Source organism: Papaver somniferum, chromosome 3, assembly GCF_003573695.1.
Source record: "Papaver somniferum cultivar HN1 chromosome 3, ASM357369v1, whole genome shotgun sequence".
Classification (NCBI taxonomy): Eukaryota; Viridiplantae; Streptophyta; class Magnoliopsida; order Ranunculales; family Papaveraceae; genus Papaver; species Papaver somniferum.
In genome coordinates this window covers 159,695,661-159,722,916 of record NC_039360.1, presented here as the reverse complement: position 1 = coordinate 159,722,916, position 27,256 = coordinate 159,695,661, and the positions used below count along the sequence as shown (strand labels likewise).

The 27,256-nt window shown below is 34.0% G+C and overlaps 3 protein-coding genes across 4 annotated transcripts; 1 reads left to right on the top strand and 2 right to left on the bottom strand.

Annotated features, from left to right (window-relative positions):
- The first annotated feature begins 1,018 nt into the window (after positions 1 to 1,018).
- LOC113357797 lies at positions 1,019 to 5,353 on the top strand. Of its 2 annotated transcripts, XR_003363928.1 has the most exons (4): positions 1,019 to 1,673; positions 2,303 to 2,484; positions 2,588 to 2,751; positions 4,902 to 5,353. XR_003363928.1 is itself a non-coding variant. In XM_026601255.1 (3 exons), the coding sequence occupies exon 1, from the start codon at positions 1,071 to 1,073 to the stop codon at positions 1,671 to 1,673; it is 603 nt and encodes a 200-aa protein (XP_026457040.1). In that variant the 5' UTR covers positions 1,019 to 1,070; the 3' UTR covers positions 2,588 to 2,751; positions 4,902 to 5,353. The 2 variants fall into 2 exon arrangements, 1 of the variants encoding a protein (XP_026457040.1); XM_026601255.1 differs by lacking the exon at positions 2,303 to 2,484.
- A 1,201-nt stretch (positions 5,354 to 6,554) lies between these two features.
- Positions 6,555 to 8,610, bottom strand: LOC113361762. Its single transcript, XM_026604898.1, has 7 exons — positions 8,447 to 8,610; positions 8,288 to 8,374; positions 7,957 to 8,187; positions 7,682 to 7,840; positions 7,556 to 7,609; positions 7,195 to 7,338; positions 6,555 to 7,123 (listed from the first exon to the last, which is right to left on the bottom strand). The coding sequence occupies exons 1-7, from the start codon at positions 8,582 to 8,584 to the stop codon at positions 6,743 to 6,745; spliced, it is 1,194 nt and encodes a 397-aa protein (XP_026460683.1). The 5' UTR covers positions 8,585 to 8,610; the 3' UTR covers positions 6,555 to 6,742.
- A 15,755-nt stretch (positions 8,611 to 24,365) lies between these two features.
- On the bottom strand, positions 24,366 to 25,501 carry LOC113360204. Its single transcript, XM_026603739.1, has 3 exons — positions 25,364 to 25,501; positions 24,937 to 25,052; positions 24,366 to 24,612 (listed from the first exon to the last, which is right to left on the bottom strand). The coding sequence occupies exons 1-3, from the start codon at positions 25,370 to 25,372 to the stop codon at positions 24,366 to 24,368; spliced, it is 372 nt and encodes a 123-aa protein (XP_026459524.1). The 5' UTR covers positions 25,373 to 25,501.
- Between the last annotated feature and the right edge of the window lie 1,755 nt (positions 25,502 to 27,256).

Here is a 27,256-nt window from a genome sequence, read left to right as displayed (position 1 = left end):
GTTAAATCTTTGTGTAGATGAGAGGAGTCTAACTTTGTTCAAAGTCTTTAGACTTCGTTCAAATTCTTTTAAAGACCGTATATTTGACTTGTTAATTTGATTGGTTTATTAGTTTAGTGATAGCCCATTACTATTCATGTTTAGAATCTCCATCCTCGTTACATAATCCACTATATTAAATTATAATCGTGGCAATTAATAGGCTACGTGCATACTCGTTAAAGAGTATGCATAAAATCGGACTCAGATGAGAGAGATTCATCTAATTTGTTTTAATCCGACTCTTCTTCTTTATTATGTAACCACGTAAAATGATTTCACTCTTCAACTTCTGGTGAAGACCTATATTATTTGTGTGGGATATAATCAATCGAGTTATTCAGGAACCATATTAGTGAGACGGTGAGGTTACCAAATGGAAATTTCATAATGTAACTATGATAGAACGAAAAAGGCACAAAATCAAGGTTTCTCAATAAAAGATATAACATGTCCAAAAAGATGTTCGAATTAGTCGTGCCTGAACTTCTTTTACATAATCAATTTCACCTAGAAAGGATGAGAAATTAGTCGATCGAATGCAATAACTTGATGTTAAAGATTAGCCAAGCTATTCTCAAATATACATCTTTTAAAAATAACTTCATTTGCACGAATTTACTTGAGGAGGAAATACTGAAGAACCTATACCAATCGGCTAGTTAAATATCAAAAACTTCAACTGCAAAAATTAATCAATCAGACGTAATTTTTTTCACAAAAAATGTAAATGTTTACTTTTAGATATTTTTTAGAAATCGTTCTGAAATTGTATTTTAAAACTAACTTCTGGCTTTTCAACTCGATCAAGTCAAAAAAGTAACTTTCCAATAGCATCCAAACACAATAAAAGTGAAAACCGGTTTGTAAAACTCAAAATCGGCTATCGTAGCCGGAAAATTTACATTAAAAAAACGGCAGAAGGTTAAATAATAAATTCCGAAACTCCTATTACCTCTATTCACCTGTTCTCTTTTTCTTTTGAATCAGAAAATAAAGCTCAGAAAAAGCGAATCCCTCAATCAGAAAAAATGGAAGAACCACCACCACCACCAGCACCACCACCACCATATCTTTCAATACTTGAAAATTGCATAATTTCATCATCTCAAGAAGATTTGTTAGACCAAAAGGGTTTTGCATTTTCAGATAATATCCATCAAGATGGTCAAATCGATGAAGAATTTGAACAACCATCACTTCCACTTGATGATCATAGAACCGGAATTAGGATTTGTTCACTAGAAGATGATTCCATTAGCAGCAGCAGTGGTGATGGTGATGAGGATTTAGTAGGAGAAGCAGAAAAAACAACCCTAGAATCACTTAATCAGAAAAATCTAGGGTTGTCACAGTGTAATTATGATGATGATTCTATTGGTGAAGAAGAAGATAGGGAGAAAATTGGTAAAGGAAAGCATAATTTGGGGGAACACTGTGGAGTTGAAGGTGGTGAGAAAAGAATTAGGTTGATTGGGGAGTGTTCAAGTGGTGGTCATAAGAAGGATGAATGTGGAAAAAAGCAAAAAGAATTAGAAGATGAGGAGGAAGATATAATGGGTTTTGCAATTAAGGGTGGTCTGGAGATGCCTCGGCCTCGTTGGTGGAGGAGTGGAGGTTATGAAATTCCGTAGGTACGTTCTTAATTGGGTATTTTTGTGTTTCGACTCTAGGTATTTTGGCTGTCTTTTTTGTGTATGGGAAAATTGGTATTAGAATCAATAGAACTTGTTAGTTAAGAACATGGCATGAAATGTAAAGAACCTTAATGTACAAGTGGGTTGGATAGTTTGGCTGTGTTTGTGTGGAAACATTGGAGTTAAAATTGACATAACTTGTTAGTTAAGAACATAAGATTAAATCAGCTCTTTTTGTAAAGAACACTAATGTAGTACAAGTGTGTTGCACATAGGTGTGGTTGTTCGTTTTTGCAATGTATACTATTGCATTTGTGCGTTAATGTAAAAGACTTATCAACGTGTTAATGTCACTGTTAAATTTGTATTAGTATGTAAAGTGAACTGCTTCATTTCAATTTATTTATTTCGTTGTTGAAGATTATTCATATTGGAGGGTGTGTAGTCTTTAGATATCTTAGTTTTTAGGATTTTTTTCTGTTAAATGTAAGGAAATATGGTAGTAAGTGGGAAAACAATCTACACCAAATTGCTTTTGTGATATATCACTGTAAACTTCGTTTGGACATCTACGATCTGTAGATTTCATAGCATGAAGGTTCAAAGTCATTACATGGTCATTGTAGTTATCATATCACTAGAATTAAGTACATGAGTGTGTGCCACTATCATCTTCAAGACCAAGGAAGAAAGAGAAACTCAAAATCGACAGCAGAAAAACTGGGAGAAGGAGGAATATCATAATCTTCCCCGCTACTACTCATATGCAATCATAAGATTAACTCTATCAGAATCAGAAAACATACTGGTTAGTTTTAGATTTCAAATTGTTCTTTCCTGTCCTTTTTTTTATCAAGTAATCTTTCGTAGTTTAACGTTCTTAATACTGAAAATTCGGTTGCTTTGTATAGAGCAAGCAGAGATTAAAGAATTAAGAAGTGCAGTTCATGTTTCGAATCTCTTGGCGGAACTTATGAACGGTGAAGTTGAGGACAACTTGCATAAATGCTTGCAGGACGGAGTCGAAGGAAAAAGGCAAGTGGATAAAGTGATTGAAAACTGTGTCTCCATAGAGGTATTATTCTTTCTGAAAGTATGCTTATTTGCATTTACGCTGCTCAGCTTAGCATGAGTTGGTTTATAGTTTTGTTATTTGGTTTAAGCATGTCCTAATTAAGTCAAAGCATACTATTATTGGCTTCAATGTCAAACGTGGAGCTCTTCTGGTGTACATAGAATAATCAATCATTAACCATATGCCTTGTGTAAAGGAAAACTCAAATTTATCAAACATGCAATACCTACTGTATTACACTTATCAGCATGATCGACGATAATTTATAGTATTTTTACCTGATTTATAGCAGTTATGTAGTAGGACTAAGAAATTCAGCAGTCCAACTTTAGAGGTAATCACCTTCAAATCTTATTTATAAATCTTTGTAGTGGAATTATGTGCTGTCAGAAACCGGATGTCTTGCTAAATGTAATACTGGGTGAGTCTTCTAAGTTCTAAAGAATTTCAGATTTGGCACTTATTATGGATTGCAGCATACTTGCTTTCTTTGCATGTACTTTGCTTCAATAACAGTACAAAATTCCATTCAGCTGATGTAGAGTCTGGTTGCATGCACGTCAGAGATTCGCTTTATGCTTGTTTATATCTCTACGCATTATAGGTTTAGGTAAATCAGCTATCCGAAGTCTTACATATAGGTTACATCCTTGGATAGAATAGTGTTCTTCACCCGAGATTTAGAACACAGCTTGATGCAAGCAATTGATCTCTAGGCTACTTATTATTTATAATAAGTAAGTAGAGTACCCCTTAGATCAGATGAGCTTAGACTACACATTGCTAAACATGTAAGTTGTCCTGTAAATACGTTTTATTTGTCCTCTAATTTGTCATTTCTATACATCGTGTATGCCAGATGATACAAGCTTACAATTTCTTAAAAGATTATCTCGAGTTATATCTTTTAGCTGACTCATTTTGTTGGAAGGAGGTTGCAGCTTGAAAAACAACTCTTTAAGTTTTGTCAGTATTTTTGTGTTAGTGAGGGGCATTAGTTACCAAGTGTGAACTCGGAACTCGGGTTGATTGAAGTCTTTGTTTTCAGTAACAGAGTCCATGGAACAAAGATTCACATTACGTGGTTGCTAGTGAGCCCAAAAGAGTGGGAACAATGTCTTAGTGATGAGCCATGATTATTGTATGAAGTTCCATGCAAAAGTTAGTTTAGGGGGTGTATTAGAAGATGTTAAGGGATGTTACCCTTAGAAACAGAGCATCTAGACCAGGAATCCAGATTCTGTGATGGAGAAGGCATCTATTGTGGTAATTCTTCATGTTGTGAACCCAAGCACCTGTAAAGAGAGTGAATATACTAGAGCATTTCAGCGCCTTTCTTGTTACTAGCTAGATTTTTCTTCACTAACAGTACAAACATTCATTTAGCTGATGCAGAGTTCTGGTTGTTTCTATGTCAGAGCTTCACATATGCTAGACTTGCTAGTAATCTTATCTCCATGCCTTACATATAGGTCACTTTCTTAGAAAGAATAGTGTTGTTTGTTAGACTTTATGTTGGTCTAGCAACAAATCAGGGTTGGCTTAAGATAATCTTTGGTTAGTTTAATCTAGGTTAGTTATAATATGAACTACAGTTACGCAACTTACCTGTCCTATGATTCACCTAGTGAGCTATCACCCAGCTAAGGATGGACAGGTTGGATGACACATGGCTGATGACTAAGCCATCTTCTAGCCTTTTGCAATGAAAGTCTGGTTTTCTCCAACTCTAAGCACGAGGAAATCGAAACAAGCTAAGTCAGTCAACCTATTTAGATTCAATGATGTTTTATTTCCTTTTCTTAAACATGTGTAGTGCTGTGTATCATGTTGTTATGCTTCGCTTGTTGCTGATGCCCAATTCAGAGATAGCAAAGTATTAATTGTGTTGTTTTGAAGCTATAGTCTGAACAGATTTACCTATATGGTGATTTTAACATATAGAATATGCTGATAGTAGGGTTAAGAATGGTTTCAGCATCAGGGAAATTTTGTAATCATGTTCTAGTCATATGTATGATGATTATGAATATGAAGCTGAATTTCCGGCACTCTACTTCTATTTCCCCTAGTTATTTCATGTTCTTACACCATGGTATATTCAGAATTACGTTTTTGGTTAAGTTACTAATAAAGTTATTCTTTTGTAGCTGTGTAATGCTTCCTCCATGTTGTTAAACATGTTAACACCATTCATCCGTGGAGAGGAATTGAAGTCTGTATGGTCTCAGGACTTGACAAGTGTAGCCAGCAGAAGTTAGCTTTCCTGTACCTTTTCTGGACATTGATTTGAATAAACCGCCATCTGTGGAAGCATCAGCAAATGATCTACTTAGAGGTTGTGTTTCCTATTGAGAGAAATTATCCTTCGGTGCCTTCTGCTCCTAGAATGAAACTGGTCTCTTTCTCAGAAATGAAAGCACTTTGTATCGTTCACACCAAGTCACAAGTATTAGTTGTGATCGTTCACACCAAGTCACATAGGCTGTGATCGGTTATACCAAGATACTCAATATAAGTTAAAGACCAGTGCTACCATAATACATTGTATTGGTCATCAAATGATCTTCAATGAATAACCAAACCAATACACCTATTGATCTCCTTTCGATTACGAAGCAAGTTCGTATATGTACTCTCTTTAAACTAATGTTAAAATAATTGTTTCCTAGGATGAAATCACACCTATATCCCATATACACGATCATGCAACAAGTTACGTAGATTATGCCGATGTCGTATTTACGAAGTTCAAAAGATAAGCGTTATATATACTTCGTAATATAATTCCTGACACTTTGATTATAACAATAAATATGAAAAGGTCTAATATTAGAGATAAATATATAATTCACATGTTATGTTTTCAATATGCACTACTTGAAAGATACGTTAGGAATGGAAACAATATCAAGTCAATATAACTAACCTCAAGGAAAAGTGATAAATATATACTTCTTCGTATTCTTCGGATCTTCAGAATAATACTTGCTAAGTCTCAACATTCCTAGACTTTCTGGTCTAACCTAAACGATGTTGGCTCTAGTAAATAATCAAGCGACTCTAGATGAGTTTTGATACTAAAATATGACAACCAACCTTGACATATCAACGCTTGGTAGGTTCAACCGATTTATGTTCTAACACTATACATTTAATTTCAAAAGTTTTGCCTAAAGTGAAAGTATCACTTTTCCTGAAATGGAATTATATCGTTTTATTAATTGCAACGGAAAATTAGTTGATGCATAAACCAAAATATGGATGTATAATGTGGTATGCATCGTTTTTGGTGGTTTGCATAATGGCTTTGCATTCAATTTTCGAAAATTTCAATTTTTAAAATTCAAAATTTTCATGAAAACTTTAAATTTGATATAATTGTTTATACTCATTGCGTAAATCTCTTTAAAATCTTTCCAATGAGATACAATGTGTAAAATTCCAAGGTAAAGATTTTTAGACATGTTATATTGTTTATATTTTTAGACATGTTATACCCTTGAAAAAATAGAGTTATAGTAATTGGACTAAAAGGGAGGGGTATTTTAGGAATCAAGAATACTCCTCAAATTCAATCTTTTTATCAAACTGGAAATTTGTGTTACTCTACAATTTACAAAAAAAAGTGGCCATAAAAGGGACTTCCTCCCTTCGCACCTTTCGATCGGTCAGCCCAATAACAAATTTTGAAACTCTAACTCGCTATTAGCACGTAAACATTATCGATTAATCATAATCATATGTACTGGTCAAGTAGAATAGGTGGATATATAAGAGAAATCAGTAATTCTGCTAATACATACTTCAAACTTAACAGTTCATTGATTAATTGTTAATATAGATGAATAATAGTATAATACTCTCTCAACATACGCCATTTGGTTCATACTGGGCATTGTTAAAATAATCCTAATAAAAGGACTCTGCCACTATCCCGATTCCCGAACACATCTAGTAACTTCTTGGGCATACGGAGTGCATCATGTTTTTACTCTTGACAATTATCATTATAACCCGGACCTCCATAGTAGAAGCCATAGCCATTTATGCGTTTTTTGTCAATTTTCAAATCATAACAATTAGGACTTGATACGTATGTCTCAACATTTTCGGGGTCTTCGGCTTCGTTGTTTTCATTAATCACTTGAACGTGATTGAAAAAACCGGATATTCCAAAACCTCCTTCGGAAGGAAAATGACCGCTACCCATTTGAGTCGAAGTATGTCGTCCTTCAAATCTCTCACCATAAATTTCTCCACCAAATTCTATATCTACTGCCTTTTTTGATAATTGGGTGAATAGAGAACTTGGATAATATCCCACGGGAATACCCTGTACACTTACCCACCAATTTCCACTATTTTGGTCCTATAAAATTACTAAATGTTAATATTTTGAATAAAGTTGGCAAAACGATGCGAGTAATTTTACTTTCTTACTTTGTGTACACCAAAGGCGGCGTCTTTTTGGTCGCCATTCAAAATTGACATTTCCGTAAAATTGCAACCAAGGGCGATATCTGAAGATGTGTGCACAAAACCAGGACATTCGATGTTGGTGCAACCGTGTTTGTAGTCATCGGTCTAGAAAAAAGTTAATCAAAAAACAAATGATACTAAAAAGGATGGCTTTTAAGGCTATATATTTCGGTACAATAAATTCTTATTTTTCTGCCCAAGAAAGCGGCAATAAATCATAAAAAATATTCCTCCTAATGTAGTAAGTAAATATATTTTGATAATGATATAATATCGAAAGTGAAAAAAGAAATGGTAATTCAAAGAGTGATACCACACTTACAGTCCAAATTACGAAGAACCTGGTCTGGTAATCACCGTATCTGGGTTGGTATACCTAATTAAAAAGAAAAATCATAATAAGTTCAAGTTTGAATTTTAAAAACATAACTTTAGATTGATAACTTACTTGCCATCCAACTTCAATAGTATTGAGATCATCATTGTCACCGGCTGAAACCCAGATTTGAGATAAACTCATCTCATACTGTTTTTCTACAACCGGATTCCAAAGATTTATTTTTGCGTTTGCTCCTAGAAAATTGCCGCGTACCTTAATTACCGCGTACTATAGGAGTATTTAAGTACATATAAACACAAAATTTTAAAAGTTAACCACTATATACTAGCAACAAAAATTCCAAAAACTTTTCATAAAAAAAATATAATGGCGTAAAAATATACCTCATGGCCAGCAGTATTTACATTTGGTTGAAACGTATTAGGTGTCTTAGTAAGAGAGTATTTTGGACGGAGATGTTTATGCAAAGGTATTGAACGATAATGTTTTCTCATATCCCTTCGTATAGGAATAGTTTCATGTGGACATATTCCATATTTATGCCAAGTTTGTGCTAGTTGAAGCGTCCCGAAATTACCTGACTTTATATTCTTTGGGTACATACTTGGCCTTATCTGTTTCACATATATCAATCACAACAAAGTCATTATCTTCTAAATAAAAGCATATTGCTATATATATAATATAAGGAGAAATTATTTACATATATTAAACCTGTATTGTATGATTACGAAGAGAAGGATGGTTAAGAGAAGGTTGCTTGTAGATATCGTAACAATCGATAATCTCATCTTTATTAACCTACACCATAAATATGTTAATATACGTTGGAAGCATGAGATTATTTATAAACAAATATAGACAAGGATTCACCTTAATAGTTTTGATTATTGCTTGGGTCACGACATTAGAAATCGTCCTTCCATCAACTAATTCTTTTGGAGTTAAAATTATGAAAATGAGTATCGCTAGAACGAGAGGCTGACTGACTGATACGATAAATTTAGACATGATAAGTTTGAGGATTCTTCGAGGAAACCAACAATACTAATACATACAAAAAATGTTTGACATGGGTGGAGGAGAAGATAAATTTATATGAGATAATATTAAAGTAAAGATTTTACTAGATTTTCGCATTTAAAACAAAAGCAAAAACAGGTACAAAATATATGAGTTTTATGCATGCATTTTTTGAACTTTGTTGGATATTAAGATTTCTTTATTAATTAATAAATCTTACTATTATTAATTGGGTTTGCGAAAGTCAATCAATTTAACAAATGCATAATACAATCTCTATGCATTCATTAGTAGTCACATATTTGTCTTTTTGATTTTTTTTGAAAGTATATTTTTCAAAATTTATAACCCGAGCTGCATACTTTTGATAGAATCATAAACATCTTTTTTTTTAATGGAAAAGCTATCACCTTAGAATTTCATTTATACTAAGTTTTGCAGTTGATCAATTATATGTGAAAACGAAGAAAACAACCTTCACAAAATTTACATATTTCAGAAACGAAAATAAAAAATTTTACGGATAGTTTACAACTCGTTGAAGAAATTAACATATTTACAATGGTTTCAAACTATCTTGTTAGTTGATATTTTGTTTCTTTGTCATTTTCATTATTGATGTAGGAGGCTTCCATAAAAAGGAAGTAATGTGTCCTTATTGATGTCATCGCAATCAATATCATCCTTATTCTGATTTGCCGAAATAGATCGTCTCTTTATAAAATATATTTGAGACGAGATACCAAGTCCAAATATTATATATATACCATTTGTTTGACGAGAAAACAAATAGGAAAATCCTAAAAAAATTGTCTCAATTTTTGTAAGGACCCTCAAGATTAAAGACACGCCTTCTCCTCTATCATATAGTTTTTTGTAAGGACCCTCAAGCTCGTTAACGCTATTAGACCAGTCAAGAGACGACTAAGCCGTTAATGACTCGATTAATTAGAGATGAACTTTAATTAATAGAAATTAATATAACAACCATCTAGATACGAAACTAGTACCATTGAATAGGTATCAAAAAGTTATGGTAGTGGACATCTCGAATAAGAAGATATCAGTTAATTTGAGTAAAGGCTAAAATTGTCTTTTTGCTTCAAACCGCCTGGCTGCCTTTATCTGTTTTTCGGGTGCCTTTCGTATTTCTGGTCGGCCTTATCTACCTTGTTGAGAGAATAAACTTTCATTTCTTCATTTCTCTTTCTTCTTTCCTCTTCTTCTTCTCTTCTATTCTTCATCATCTCGAATTTTTGTGAAAGTTTGAGTAAGAATTGATTGATGAAATCATATGTGGATGCTAATATATGATGTAAAATATAGTAGGATCGTTGGTTTTGAAGTAGAGCAGTTAGGGTTGAATCAAAGAAGATAAAACCAAGGTTCCTGGTTTTGAGTTTGGGTTTGTGAAGAATTGATGATTATTTTGAGTTGATGATAGATGAGAAATGAAATGGGTTGAGGTTGTATTGATGCTGGAAAGATGTTCTTATGAAGAATCACAGAACCAGGTAATTTAGGGTTTCTAATTGATTGATGTTTATTTATGAAATTACTTTGTGATGATAGATTAGTGATGGGTTTGTGTCTAATTGAAATTTGTTTGATGTAAAGGATTTAATTTTAGTTTCATAGAGAATTAGGTTTTTCCCCTGTTCTTCCCTAAATCAATTAGAAATTAGGGTTCATGCGAATTAGGTGGTTTGAGTTGGAATCTGTAGACGAAGAAGATTAATTATATTGAGGTGATTCAGAAGTGAATCGAATTAAGGTTACATGATATGAAGATGGGTCTGCTGTTGTTTCAATGGGGTTGATGATTGTAGGTTGAATTCAGAGAATTGTTGCATTTGTAGTTTAGGACTGCAGGTGGTGTTGGTCTAATGAGTTACAGAATTTAGGAGATGGTGATGAAATTGCGATGTTAGGGTTCTAGGTTAAATTCCAAGAGATGAAGATGATTATAATTGGTGAATTGTAGTTGGTATTGCAGAAATGGAGTTGGATGTGGAAGTAGTAATGGAGATGTGGATGAACCGTATGGTTTGTTATGGATTGTAATGAAGATGAGGTTATTTTCCCTGACGGTATTGAAAAGGTTAAGAATAGTTACATGGGTGTTGTCTGTGAATATGAAGGACACAAGTGATGGATGGGTAAGCTAAAAAAAAGATTGAACTGGGTTGAGGAATTTCATAGCTTAGCTGCAATTGTGAGGATCTGGAGGTGCAAGTGAACTTTAGTAATAAGAATAGCCTTATAGTTGAGAATTATGTGGATTGGTTCAAGCTTAGTTAGCAATTCGGGATTCGGAATACGTACGGAACGGCAAACATACGTGTATTATTCGGATTCGAATTTGTAAAAGTCGAATTCGGTCAAAAGTGCACGTGTATAATTTGTTTTAGAGATATGGATTCGGGATATCAAATTCGGCGTATATAAAATAATATAAACCACCTTTTAGATCCATTATATAATGGTTTTGTAACCTGAAATGAACCAAATTACGAATATATAGTATATATCGAGTTATCTATCACCAATGAGCGCCTGGCCCAGTGGTTGGACCCTTTACAATCATGTTGCAGATCATGGTTTCGACTCCCACCACCTACGTTTTTGAAAAACTTTTAGAAAAAATATTAAATCGGATGAATCAATGATGATCCAGCTGAGTCAACTCGACTTGCCCCGACGAATCAACTCGACTTGCCCCGACGAATCTACCTGCCGTATTATTCGGGAACGACTGGTTCGTAAAAGTTTGCTAATCATTCGCGAATAATGCGCCGAATTGCCAACTAGGGGTTCAAGTAGGATAAGACGAAGATATAAATGATGATACTCTGCAATGAAATAGATATGTAATTAAGATTTCAGTTACATCTAGTGAATGTTAGAACTAAGAGTTCTGCTAGATTTGGTCTTTTGGAAGTTATATCAATGGTAATGAACTTCTACACCTTGAACTGTGGTCTGTTAGTTATCCCAATCAGGTTAGCTGACGACTTAATCATTTGTTTGATTCAGTCGATCTGACTGAGTCGAGTTGACCAGATTAACCTGGGTTAGATCGGATTAACTCAGTGGACCAGACCAGACCAGTAGACCGTTGACTTGACCATTGACCCTGGACTTTGACTTGACATCGACTGTTAGTTAACCCTTTGACCTTCAGTTCGACGGTTAGTGATGTTAGTTGACCTGATGGAACGGGCCTTAAGTTATTAGTCTTGTTTAGTGGACTCGGGCTTAGGCCTAGTTTTCCTTTTTTGATCTTTTGGACCACTTGTGGAATGAATTGACCTTTGGTTCCTTTTACAATGTTGTAGATAATAATAAGACATATCTAATGGACTATAGAATCAACCCAACTGAAGTAATAAACCTCAAAGGTGCTAAAGATAGATAATGAACGGTGTAGAACCATAAATGAGTTTAAAACAATTAGAAAGTTCACTTAGTCTATAACTAGAAATTTGTATGAGATTATAATATGAGCCTTGTATGAGCCTTTTGGCTAATATTTAGAGTGCTTTTTTGATTAACAATTACTCTTTATTAACAACGATCGATTCAAAGATGATCCAGTGGATTGAACATCTCGAGTTAGGTGAGGCTTGTCATCGAAAGAGGTGGGAATCGATAACGAACTCTCTTGTATTCATTATTGTTTTATAAATCTATCTTTTGTGAAATTCATGCATATCTTTTTTACTATCAAGGTAGTTAATATCGCGTATCGTTCTCGTATCGGCCGGGTCCGATACACCTATACAAACGATAATATCGGTTATTATCGGTGATACATCATTTAATATAGAATTTAAAATAATTATAAAACCATAATAAAAAATAATAAGAATCATACACATATATCAAATTTCCAAAATACAAGGTGGTTTATTAGCCAACGTTGTGATTGTTGTCCCATTATGCGGTAAATCTTTTTATTATCCTTCAAATTTATTTTTTATATTTCTTTCCCTTGCAATCGAAATATGGTTTTCCATCTTATATCCTACCATATAGTCATTGATTTTATATTATAAATATATTAAGGCTTTTTACCTTTTCCAATTGACATTGTACTTGTCTGTAAAGACTAGATGCATGTTGATAAAAAATTTATTCACGGAACCGATATTACCGGTGTACAAGTAAAACCGATATATCGGTCTGTACCATCCTGTACAACCGATAATATCATTTCGTCTTTGTATCACCGATATTTTCGATATCGTATAGGTATTTTCCGATATCCGATAAAAACCTGTAATATCGTCCTGTACAACCGATATTGACTACCTTGGTTACTATACGATAGTGTATGCATGTATTATATGTGTGTAATACAAACTAGTTTTCTTTTATATTTTGGGATGAGATTGAATCTTTAGACACAATCAATATCTGTGTTTCGGGAGTATTTATCTATTTTCAAAAGTGATTCATACTTTAAAAACGCATGTCTCATACGTGAATGTTTACTTTTTCTTTAAAATTACTTTAAAAAGTTATTATATTATGTTTTGGTTTTTAGAGAGGGTGATGTTGAGAATATTATATAAGATTGTTGGATTTACGCGGGGATGATTATGGGCTCTGCACTATGTAAGCTCTTAGATCAGATATAATGTTGTTACCATTAGTTTCTTTGGATACTTACTATGTAGAGTGCGCGTCGAATAAGGTACTGGTAAGGTACACATCATTTATGACTTGAGGACGGAAACCTCAGGGTTCTTTAATGATCATTGAAGAATCCACAACAGTCATTCCTTGCTACTCCGAAGGAAGACGTCGCTCAACTATTATTTTTGTTGTGAATGTTTGTCGAATGACTGGTCGGTAGAAATTTATATTTCAGTACAACTATTATCTTAATATGCTTTATCTGTTTTTCCTTGTTTTATCGGTTTTCTACAATACCTGCACTGTTTTTGAATCATTCTAGTGATTACTTGAAAGTTAGTTGTTATTTCTGCTGGGCATCCCTTTTAGGGATGATGTTCTTACTCAATTCCCACTTTCAGTTTTGAGAGACATATCAAGATTGCACGTGGCGATGAAAGCTTCAAGGAGTTTGTTTCGTTATTTGGTTAGCTTCCGCTATGTTTATTTGTGTTTATAATTTATTTACAAACCAAATCATTATGATATATGTAATATATGAGATGATTTTTTGTATTTATTTTTGAGAGAGGGTTTAGATTCGGGTTAATTTTTGTTTAGAACTTCTTTCTTTGTGTTTAATTAGATTTTTTAGATCCTTAGTGCCTAATTATGTAGTTAATCTCATTGTTTAGATGAATAGGGTTAAGTTTAGATGAATGTTTAGTCAGCTGCTAGCTCAGGGGGGCTACATTTTTAATCTACTTTGTATCAGAAAAAAAAAACAGGTTATTTACAACCAAGCTTCTGAAAAAAGTTTCCTAAAATACCCTAGGCGCGAAGATGTGTATAATTTTGTTCTTTTCAATTTTTACACGGGCGCTAGGCGAAGGGCTTGGCGCCTCACTTAGCTTCTAACATAGGATCTCATTTCTCCGACATTTTTATTTTTGTTTTTATGATTCTTTCTTCTCTTTAATGGAGGTTTAGGCATATGTCCCCCTCTATTTATGTTCTGTGGGATTTATCAAGAAAAATAAGGAATGTAACTTATAGTTGAAGAAGAAAACTGTCTTTATTTCAAGACAAAGTTGCAGAACCTATTAAATGTCTTTTTTTTCCCTCGATAGTTAACTTACTTGTCGGCGTTATTGATTTCCATACAAAAGCATTTAGGACATGAATAGAAGATAATTGTGTATGGTTTGCGTTAAATTATTCATTGACTTTAGCTTCGAGTTCTGCTATTGATTCTTCTGCTGTAAATGGAACACTCTTCTCCAAGTTGCGGTTATTCGTGTAGATCGATGAATTCTTTACGTTCTGAGAATGAATGGTCTATGAGGGGTGTATCTTTGAAACTTTTAAAAATTAACGTTTCGTTATAGTTGTATGGGAGATATTTCAATCAAAATCATGATGATCTCCTTCTCTTTTGATTTTTTTTCTTAGTTTCCTACCGATTTTTGCAAATGAATTGAAGAAGTTACATCACCAACAACATGGTTAAAACTACAACCCACAAAGAGCTCGTCCCGTAACTCGGTCACCTATACCATTAACAAAGCTTCGTTGTGTACATCATGGATAATGACTCCCTCGAGAGTAATCCATGATTGGAAGATTCAAGATATACATTAAATGGAGTGATACTATCCATCGTACTTAAGTCTACATCGGCATGAATTAACTGTTGGAGCATGTAATATGTAATTGTTTGGACCAAACAAACAATATAAGAAATACAATTTTCAATTGTATAGGTTTATAAATTATTATCTAGAAAAGTTAGTCTGGAATTATCTTGAATTATAATGAGTAAAAGAAATTAGAATAATAATTTAGGAAAGTTTGTATAGGTTGTGAAAAGTGAGCAACTACTGAACATTATAGGGAAACCTAGAGTGTATGTAACTAAACCTATATATAGGAACTTTTAACATTCATTTGTAAGCAAGGAAAAACAAACTAGTAGAAGACAAAGTATCATAAACTAATTCTTGCTTCACAACTTTCATTGCTAGTTTTAATTGGAGCTCTATACGAGCAATGCTTCTATGCTATTATATCTCTGAAAATATTATCAAATGTTTTCAAGTTTTCATAAAAATTTCCAACATGGTATCAGAGATTGTTCCATCCATATCGGCGTCAAACTCTTTCAAACATGAATAAAAAAAGAAAAGAATATGCATCCCCTACTAAGAAGTGATATCACACATATCCAAGGTATAAGAAAAGTTATAAGAAAAATATTAAAACAAAGTTTGCTCGTAAAATATCTTTATTTGTTTGAGAGAAAATGGTAAAATCTTATTAAACAAAAAGAGATAAAGATGTATTAGATAACATATGAGTCCCAAGAATCTAAAATTGCTTCCAAGTTGATAATAAGGTCTCTGAATGAGATGAATGTGTTAGAGCATTGTTCTGACGAACTCAGAAGTTTTGTTATCTGAAGATTGTTATTAATAGATGTACAAAACCTAGTCTATTAAATTCAATTCGGGATAGGATTAGAGTATGGTAGTCGAGTATCAGACTTCACTGAACAACCCTCGAATATTTAACCCTGAAGACAAACCAGGACATTTGCAATAACTTCATTAACAAAGAGGTATGTGAAGACTAACATATCCCATTTAGTTACGAAATTTACCGTTTTGTCGTATGATACTATGTTGTATAATTTTAGTAGATTTAGTATTGCAAAGAATAAAGTTCGAGTTCAATCCTGTCTTAGTTAAAACTCTAGAATATTATTCAAGCGATGGAGATTCTTATTCCCCCCGTTTCAAGATAATAGGCTTGTTTGTGTGCAAATTTACACACAAACAAGCCTATTATTTTAAAAGAGAAAGAGTATATCCTTAACAATATTAGTTAAAATAATTTATTAGTCATAAACAATTTTTTTTTCAAGTTGACCATTTCGATATTTTCCAAGCAATAATGCATACGGTTTAATACTATTGGGAAAGTTTCAAATTAATATGTGAGAAAAAGAACTGCTTGAAGACAAATATGCATATGTACTTGTATGTTGTATCAAAGTTAATCTAGATTACATGAACTATGTGGGTTTCTAATCTCGGTTGGCGAACCCTTTACATCTGAGTTGCTGAATTAGGTAGCCTCACGAACCTAGTTTGCAAACCCCTACCATTCTGACTTTTACGAAAGATTTTCCAAGGTTTGCAAACCCGGTTGAAAAACCCTTGTTTCCTGACTTGGAAAACAGTCAGAGGTTTGCAAACCAATGCAGACCGTCCAGTTTTAAAAAACAGACACGAACTCTTTCATATGATTATGTTTTGTTTTGCTGGAATTCTCAAAAACACTTCTAAGACAATATTATTCTCAAAACCATTTTTTGGTTGTGAATCATTAATTAATCTTGAGTGTTGTTGATTAATCTTGATTGTTATTGGTCTTAATAGTCACCTCATCCTTACCGTGAAATTGTAACTAAAAAGTGTGGGTATGATATATAATGTGGATGCATCTATAGTCTAGAGTGATTTTATGAACTAATGACAAGGGGAAAGAATACATTCATATTTTAGAGAACGAAAAGTACCTGAAGCATATTTTTTTGAGAACTCCTCAAGCATATAAACAAAGGTATTGGGAAGACTAAGCTCGTGTACAACCCACTCCTTAGGCTCTTCTTCATACATTAACAGAATCAACTTTGTTCTCCCAATCCTAGTAAAATAATGTTCTTTCATCAGATTTTATGCACCAAATCACAATTGTGAAGTATTTAATTCATAGTTGAAGGTGGATATTTTGGATAACCAAATAAACGAATTGAACTCCGACCCAAAGTTGAAATAAGCTTCATAATTTGAACGAGTGATCTTACTTGAGAACCTTTTGTAGAAATTAGCAAGCCCTTAAAAGCATAGCTATGAATATCTTCCACTTTCACCTAAATATAAGATAAAATAAACACATAAATAATGAATCAAGAAATGAATAAAGATATAGTGGTTAGTCTTAAATTTTTATATGTAGATCAAATTCAAGATGAATATCATTGATATCAGAAAAATAATAAAATAAAACAATCAAGAAGAAACAAATCTACATACCAAAACATTAATGAAGACGATGTTTAACGTGGTTCGGTCAACTCGACCTTACGTCCACAAGCAACCCCGTGGGGTGAATAATAATACTGATCATCAGTGTATTCTGATATGATTAACAATTACATTGAGACTCTCTATTTATAGAGTATTAATAATCAATATAGAATATTATATTATTCTCTATAATATATACTCCCTTTGTGTGACGGAACGGAAAATTACACCTAGCGGGCCTGGGCGCGCAGGACATAACTTCTCTGATGCGCCATGATGAATCTACGATTCGGGCCTTGAAGCTAGGAAAATGCAAGTCCATTCTCCCTTGCAAGAATGCTCGTGGAGCATGATGCAGATAACTTAGCTTCCACCCCGTTCTAACTTACCCTTGTTCTGCGAAGGGTTTAAAGCCTTGAAGGCTAAGACCAATGCACCTTGCATGCATCACTGGCCTTCGAGTCTTATCTAGGCATATGGTATGCTTGGACTTGCACATAGGCCATTGACGACCTAATTACCATATTCCTTAGGATCACGCAAGCTCCGGTACTTGCATAACGTTGTAACTTACTTTCGTGGCCATTACCAATGCACTATTGGTACATATCCCAACTCCCTGTAACTTGATACGCAGTATGATCACCCATGGAATGGAATGCAACTTGCTTCATCAAATTTGGCCACAATTATCTCTTGTGTCGAGCTACCAAGCCAGATGAAATGAGAGGCCAGAATGTCGCAATCATCTCCCAATTAGATGAGATAAGCGGCAAATTATTGCACCGGCAATGCTGCAACTCATTGCGGCTTCCTACATACCCTTCCCTACCCTAAAGGGATCAAGCACATACCGTAGTTCATCACGAAGGGACAAGCAACTTATTCCAACTCGTTTTCAAGACCGTGGATTAACAATAATGGTAATGGCCTAATCCGCATAGGTCGTTCCGTCAAAATACATCCAAGTAATGCATGTTTGGTCCGCAATATGGCATAACGATGCCTAAGCATCAAATGCCCTCTTAGCGAGGCTATGCAACTATAAATGAGCCTTAGGAATCATTTATACTCTTCCGGCTAAGCTATGAAGCTTACTTGGTGCATGGTCCGCATGTGCACCATCAACCAACTACCCCTCCCTATATATGTTAACTTGACATTTTTACAACTTTGATTAAGGGAGAAAAAATCATTCATCAACTCCGACTTTTACTATTCATGGCTGTTGCCATATATTTTCCAAACACCCGGCCATGATGTTTGTACACTGTCCGCTGCCAACCCGATATCCAGCCATGATGGATGTCCGCTGCCAAACCGATGTCCAGCCATTACGGTTGGACATTGTCAATGCATTGGCCAAGAGACAATGATCCTTTTCTTACACAAAAGAAGGTTTGGATGAAGCTTCATCTCGGGCCTTTATCATGCGCCATGCTAAAAACACGGGGTGTTACACTCCGTTTCATAAAGACTGTCCACTTTGACTTTTTCAAATTATTAAGGAGAACACGGTATTTTACTTGACTACCCTTAATCATTTACCTATTTTATTTTAATAAATATGGTAGCACTAAAAATTACCTAAAATTGTTAGAGAATTATAACTACGAAATATAAAAGGAAAATCAAAAGATATTGAATTTATGGTGTATAAACCTTATAAGGAATTTAATTTTTGGTATATTTTCTTAAAAGGAATGAAGGATAAATTTGTTTCTTTAATTATACAATTTTCTTTAATATTTTAGATGGGGTCCCGTTAAAAATGAATTTATGAAAATAAAAAATTTAAGGGTACATTCACTACACCAAAAATGGACTTTAGCAACTGGCTCCCGCTGTTGCAAATCGGGGTCGCAACAGCTGGCGACTCGAATTTTCGCAACGGAACTGTTGCGACGAATTCATTTAGCAATAGCTGCACAACAGATGTGAATTTTTTACTATTTGTTGCTAAATCTTGACTGTGTCAACGAAGACTGACCCAAAAAAGTCGCGGTAAAAATTTAGCAACAGGCTATAGCTGTTGCTAAATTTATGCAACAGTCAAAAAAAAAGATCAGTCTTCATTGACCTAGTCACAATATTTTCTCCCATTTCAAGTTTATCCTGCAACTATTACATACACCCTGTAAATTTACTGATTCAATCCATCCAATTCTTCACCAATAATATTGATATTTATATGTTCAATGATACATGTATAAACATCAAATACATTTACTAAAGAAAGGGAAGGAAACTAAATAAAAAAACTGCTTGTGATTACATTTTCTCGGCCCACCACTACACCATATCCTGGATTTTGCAATATTTCAATTTCGAGGTGTGCAACGTATATAAACGTTGCAACATGGTGTAACGCCAATATCCGTTGCACACCTGAAAATACGTTGCGCAAAATAAATAACATTGATTTATTAAAATGAAATTATTGGAGCAACCTAATTAGAATTATTAAAACGTTGGGCCATCATGGCATTTACGTAATATCAGGAATTTTCATGGGTTGTTAGTAATCTAGTTTTTTTTAGTTTTCAGATATATTTATTTTATTTTTCTTATTTTCATTTTCACAAATTTATTTTCAGATCTCTTTTTTCTCTCCATCTCTTTCTTTCTGAGAAATCCCAAAATCTTTCCGATAAATCTCACGAATCAAAACCTTACTCAATACCTTCACTCGTAATCAAAACCCAAAGATCTCTTTAGATGAAAATGTAGATGACCAAATCAAATCCAGAAATATCGATCTAAAACCTAGAAAATCAATTTTGTTCCCGAAATCGAAGATCGATTCATCTGATAGTTGATTGATTTGTTTATTTTCAAGAGGTATAAAGCATTATCGACTACTTTTTTTGTTTGATATACTTTGATCTATTGTTTGACCTAACTCTGTGATTTTGGAGTCTTACTGCATGTATATGTTTTGATGATTTTATTTTGTATTATGTTATTTTAAAGTAAGGGTGAGTTTTGATTCAATCTTGAAGTCGTTTTGGTTTTTGAAGTTGGGGTTTATTTTCGGGTGTGTTTCAATTTCAGTTTGATTATTCTTTTTTGATTTTGAAGTTGTATAGATTTTGGTGATTTTAGTTTTGTGTTGATTATTTTGGTGATTTTGTTTTGGTGATTTAGGATATTTTCAGTTTAATGTATACATTTTAGTGAATTCAGTCAAAAGTAAATGATTTGCATACAGAGTTGGGTTTATGGCTTTGAAGTTAATTTCGAGTCATTTATTGTTGTTTTATGAGCTTATTCATCTATTGTTGTTATAGTTATGGATTACTAAAGTATGGTTTGTGTTTTGGTGCAGGTTTTGTAGAGTAAAATTGCAGTTCTAAGGACTTGAAAGGTCGGGTAGTCTGTTCAACTTTTGTTCAGATTGTATGCTTTTTGTTTCTCCTGTATCTGAATGTTCAGCATGTTACTTTCTTTTTGTAGCTTTGCTTACTTAGGTATTGACGTATTGTGCAATAAACCTGTTCATCGCAGAGAAAGGTTTGCTGCTTGTTTGTAGTTATATTATTTTGTACTTTATGCGTCTCTTGTATTATGTGTAGTCTAACTTGATCTTAGTTTACTTAGAATTTAGTTTGCTGGTCATTTCAGAATTTTTTTTTTTGTGAATTATAGTCTAGAAGATAAGAATATGAGTAGATACTTTTATGGTAGATAATAATCATTACTTTACAATTGTAGGGAGCATTGGATGGAGGATTCGACATTCCTCATAGTGACAAAAGGTTTGCTGGTTTCCAGAAAGGTGAAGATGCTTCATTGAACCTTGAGATTCGTCAAAAGTTCACCTTTGGTGGGCATGTTGGTACATACATGAGGATGCATTCTCAAAATTCTACACACTTGTTGTTTACTGAAGAAATAGTCCAAGCCCTTTTTGAAATTCTATTAAACAGTTGAAAACAAGCAAAAACAACTTACTTTTTCTTGTTCTTTCCTTCACATCTACAATGTATCTTCCCCTTTTCTAAACCCTAAATAAATATCTTCTTCTATCTGTTAATCAATGGCTTCTGTAGGAGATATTGCAGCAGCTACAAACGGAGGGTGAGGAGGAGCAATGGCAGAAACAACAGATATGTTAGACCAAGAAATATTTCTACATGGTGATCTTGATTTAAAAATTATTGAAGCTAGACGTTTACCTAACATGGTTTTCGTCGTTGTTTTAGTGCCTGTAGTGCTTGTAAAAAACCATTAACTTCTGAAGAAATGAAACATCCTCATAGAAAGATTTTTACTAATGTTAGTGTAATCATAATATGTCAAAATACATATGAAAAACTGCTATTAAATTTTACAAATTTGTCATGTTTATGATGTGTGTTAGTGTAATCATATTTTTAATCTTATTACGGTAATCTTTTGTTGTAGGCAGGAGTGATGGGTACTCATCACGAAGAAACTAGAAAAAATTTCAAGCATTCATCTGTCATTTGTATACTTTCACCTCGTTATGCTAGCGGTAAGCTTAGCATCGTCAAGCATCAGGTAAGTTTTGGTACCATTCATTTCTTGGTCTAGTAATTCCTCTTGAGCAATCTAGTTTAAGACTATCTAAACAAACTCTAGTTACTATCTGCCATATTTATCCTTGTGCTCTTTATTTAAGCGACTCTTTGGATAAGCTTAGCAATCAGCATTGAGTTCGATGAATGCTTAGCTGGCTCTTCCATTCCATGTATTTTGTTTTAACTAGTTTAGTTTAGACCACCTGAAAATTTACTACTTTAAAATTTGCTGACTTCAACTAGTTTTCACAATTTTTAGTGCTTAAATATGTATATGTTGGGGTTCTAGTATATCACGATTACGGAATTTCGACGTGCCAAATTTTTGGTTTGGAACTATTGTCGCTGAAATTCTTCTTTAGTGGCATCACCATATATCTCTTAACTGCATTAGTCATGTGATTGAAACCATGAAACTTTATATGCTTGAGGGTGTGTGTATGTGCAAAATTCTCTAAGATTTTCTTGGACAAGCCTATACAATTTATTTGCATGTATTCTACTGTAGTAAAGTTGATAATTAAATGTAAATTAGTTAATGAGGAAATCTTTTGCAATCAAAAAAGAAGACAAGGAATATGGCCGACTTATTAGTGCAAATTGGTCATGCACATGGTGACGAAGACCAAGGTGGCAACAAAGAAAATTTTCTTTACTATTTTAACATGGTAAGATGTCTTTACAGTAATTGTTGTCTTATTTCTTACTTCTTTCATTTTATGAGGATCCCCAATAGATATTAAGGTTTGTCGTGCTGGATAATATGTGAACTGGCCACTTACTTGAAGTATGTGACCATACTTCTCTACTCTACTTGACATTTTAAAAACAATGATCATCGTTTTGTCAAGTAGAGGAGTAGGGACACGTACTTGAGATTTTGAGGTATGTGGCCTGTTCCCATCCTAGCCGGAGCAAATGTTCGCATAATCAATATCATTAGGCAGATTATCCATAACGGATCCCAATTGGGAGGGTAGGATTCCCGCCTGACCCAAAACTTGCCAAAAAAGGAGAACAACTGATTCGCCCAATCCTTATGTCTCTTCTAATACTTTACGAGTCAGGTTTTGTGTTGGCTAAAACATTTGTGACCAGTACCTGCATATCCTGCAAACCATGATTGGTACCTTCTGGGAGTTGTGTCATTTATCTCAGGTAGCCGGCGGCCTGGCTGGTGAAACACCTTGGATGATCAGTTCTGCAGTTAAATGGTTGGCTCGGTTGGCCTATGAGTTCTCAAATCTTGTTTCGTCAGCTTGTTATGTGCTTCAACTGGGTGTTTATTTTCAGGATGATGGGATACTGGTTAATTCCTACTGTAGATGACCTTCCTCCAAAAGCTGGTGCAAAAGAGGCCATATTAGAGGAAGATCGCAGGCGTGCTTCAAGTTTGTTGAGTATAGCTACCATGTCTGGTTGTTCTCAGGTATAATATTTTATTCATTATTTTTTCACAATCTTATTGATGCAGTTACATGTGCTTCAAAATGTAGAGCACCAAAAGTTTGTTTTCCTTTTTCTAATCGTGGTGCTTCAGTTTCATTTTTTTTCGTGAAATAATCGTGTGTCAGGTTTCCATACCGCTGGGACTTCAAACTCTTTACAAGAAAATACAAGCAACTATCTGTGTCGATCCTACTGCAAAGAAAACCGAGAAGGCAGCTCCCAAGTCCCACAAGAGGTATAGAACTACACTCATTCCATTTAAAAGCTTCCAGTTTTATTAAAACAAAGAAATTGTGGATGTTCATCTTCGTTTCTTTTTCTTTGTAGTCTTATCCATGGACAAATTATTTAGTTTTGTTTGTCTTAATGGATAAAGACCTTGTTAGGCCTTATGTTACTGCCAACTCACTTGTGATATGAACACTACTCTGGACCCTGTGTAATAACAGGTGACGGTGAAGCTAAATCAACTATACAAGGAAATGAAAGATGGATATGCAACAACAGATGGAAGGATCTCACTCCGATGTAAGCACTTTTTTGGTGTAATAATTTTTATAGTTTCAAGTTATTTGTTTGATCTTCGACCATTAGATTTTTAAGGGAATCCCTTTAGGTTTGAATGTAAATTATGTCGAAAAGAATGTTGTTAGACTTATAAAAATCAGGATTGATTGCAACAGGGGCTTGTAGTATAGGAATTTCAAATATACAGATTTTTATTTGTTTATTGTTTTTTTTTTGTTCTCATTATCTATCTTGATGGATTGTGAATTTGTGATGTCCAACCATATGTTTATATGAAAAATTAGGTCTTTTAATTGATATATGAAGGTGCAGAATATATATTCAGGAGCAGAAATCTGCCGGAATTATCATCAGAATTTTTTTTTACCTGGAATTATTGTCGGAATTTATTTTGTTTTACCTGTAAATATATTTGCAACGTATAATTGTTGCTCAAATACCGTTGCCTAAATTATTATAACCGTTGCACAAATTAAAGATCCGTTCCTCAAAAAACTTTGGTAAACGGTTGACCAACGTTTGTCAGCGATGCAAAAATTAATTTGCCCTACTGATTTTCTCGTTGCGGACAAATTGGCTACGAAATATTTCCAACGAATATATGCGTTGGTGAAGTTCTTTGTAACTCATATATCCGTCCCAAATCAGATGTTTTGGTGTAGTGAACCAAGATTTATTCTCACGCTCCTTTGAAATATACAAACTGCAGCTAACATAGTACATAAGACAATATACAAGACTTACATGAAGATTCAAGAACTGCTTACGACTGGATGAACTCAGCCTGCTCAGCACAAACACCAAACATAAAAATAAGTTAATACTATGTATTTATAAGGAAATGACATTATCAGGATTCAGGACCACAAATTTTCAATACGAGCTACCAACTAAGGTGTTAATGACCAGACCTAGACTCGTTGCAATAAGAATGCGCTTTAACATAAGCATAGCAGGTCATGTCATTACTGAATGAATTTAACAATCTGATATAAAGATGCAAACTAATACCAAAAATAACTAATTTACAGCTAATGCAAAAGAATCCAGACTCTTGTTAAAAGAGGAAAGCTAGAATCTGAAATGTTACCGGTTCATGCACACTTACACTTTGAAGTGCTGAAGGAGAACAACCAACTGCCATTTCTCATTAAGATCTGCATAGGCTCTCTGAGGAAAAGGCCAAACCAAAACCTGTGGTCGCAGTCCTACGACCTCTAACAGCTGCGAACAAAAGCAACAGGATCATGTGTTTTGTTAGAATGATGCCATAGCAAACTACAATAGGTATCGTGTATGCAATACGTGATTGTGTTAAGTGAATATTTAGGGCATTTCTTATTATTTTGTAGTGACACGAACATATGAGGTTAACTTAAAAAGGACATCTATCAATTGATTTTATATCAAAAACATTAACAATGTTGTGACAAACATTGCTGTCATGCTCGCAATACCTGAAATTTAGAAACACGGTTCTTAGCTATCAACTGAAAGGGAGACAAGTTCATGATTTGACTGAACAGTGGACTTACCACGAGCATTCTCGATGATTGTTGTGTCCTAAAAACCGACTGTGATAGCCAGACAGAGAAGAATTAGGATCCAATTTATCTCTGGAATATATATCCGACCAAATATCCACTTTGACGTGTGAACGACCTTGATACGGGGGAAACAGCCCAAAGCATGACATTGGATTACAATTGCGAATGTTGCAGAGATGACAGCTTGACTATCCACAATTGCAGTTAAGGTGGCAGTAACAAAGTCTGTCCAAAATACCGGCTCTGCCGAAATAGAGATAGAGATCAGGAAAAGTGTGATATAAATAACATATGTATTCCCATTGACCATTTTAAGTGAAGATAAATATTGAGAAGGCTTACCAGGGATAGAGGCCTAAAATCTTATCGATGGATTAGAGAAGTTCTTCGTAACAAACGTGGTGTTTCCCATGTATTGATGTACCAGACAAGGGTAAACACGGTCTGCCCCAAAGTAACCAATAAATGGTAACCACGAGTGCAAAGTTGAAATCCACTCTCTGGGTACCACAGTGCTGTAAAGCAAAAAAGGACAACTAATACAATGCAATAAATAACAACTCTCTGGGTAACACAGTTAAGTATTTCACACCTCTAACTTCCGATCTTATACTCTCAGATGCACAACTCCATGAATTAACTCTAAGTCCACATTGCGAACTAACGGGAAACACATTATGCACACTCCATCCAACGGATACGAAAGAAACTAATTCCTTCATTATCATGTACAATTTCACAGCCGATTCATTATAGTGAGGCTCATCTATAATTCCTAAATTTCGGGTGTGTGTGGCCTTAGTAGGCATCATACCCAACGGACATGAACATTGGAAATACATGATCAAACAAATTACCAACGAAGTGCACATTTCAAGCAATATAATAATTTTAACAATCTTGTAAAATCATGGGGTAGAAATGAATGTTTTGCATCAGTAGAATCAAAGACTTACCATTGCTAAGCGGATCTCTTACTCAGAGAGCAACAAATCTTGATTTATGTTTGTCATTTGGCATTCTTATTCAATTCGCAAAAGCATCTTATCTATTCCAGTATCACTTTCCCCAATTTCATCCCATATTTCCTGATCCAAATCAAGAATTAATCAAAAATCCATTTTATAGTATCTCAAATCACATATAGAATATCAATATACACAGGCTAAATAACATCATTCTTATTAAAGAAGTAAAAACAAATCAAAAACATCAAGAGGAGTTAGTCTTAACGAAAGCCAGGTACCATTTGAGACTCCATTAGGGTAAAGAATGACCTGTAATTCTTGGAGAAGACAACCACAAGTATTAGTCTGTAAAATTGGAGAATAGATGTTCTAGTTAGCAGGAACCAGCATTTTTTTTCTACAGAAAAAAACAACAAAACTCGAAACCTATTCTCACAACCATCCAAACTGAAACAAAATCAACTAATCATCAACAGAAAACCCCTAAAACCCAAATTGAAAAAAATCTAAACATAATACAAATAAAACCCAAATTCAGAAAAAAAATCTAAACAGAATACAAATAAAACCCATTAGTAAATCTATCCATTACATCAAACTAACCTCGTGAAACATATAAGGAACACCATCAATTGCTAATAAACATCTGCAAGCATCATAACCCTTGTATCAGTGAGATCTAAACGGGCTAAAATGTCGAAGAAAAAATTAAGAACAATTACTGAAGAACTTGATGATAATAAAGAATAAATGGGAAGCTAAAGGTTACAAAATCGTTACCTTCTACTTCTACAGAGAAAAAAAAAATGAAATTAGGGTTTCAGAAGGTAAGAAAAATATTAGGGTTTGTTATATGGGTAAGTCGGAATATGTAGGGATTCAGAAGATGATGAAACCAGTAAAATTGATTGTA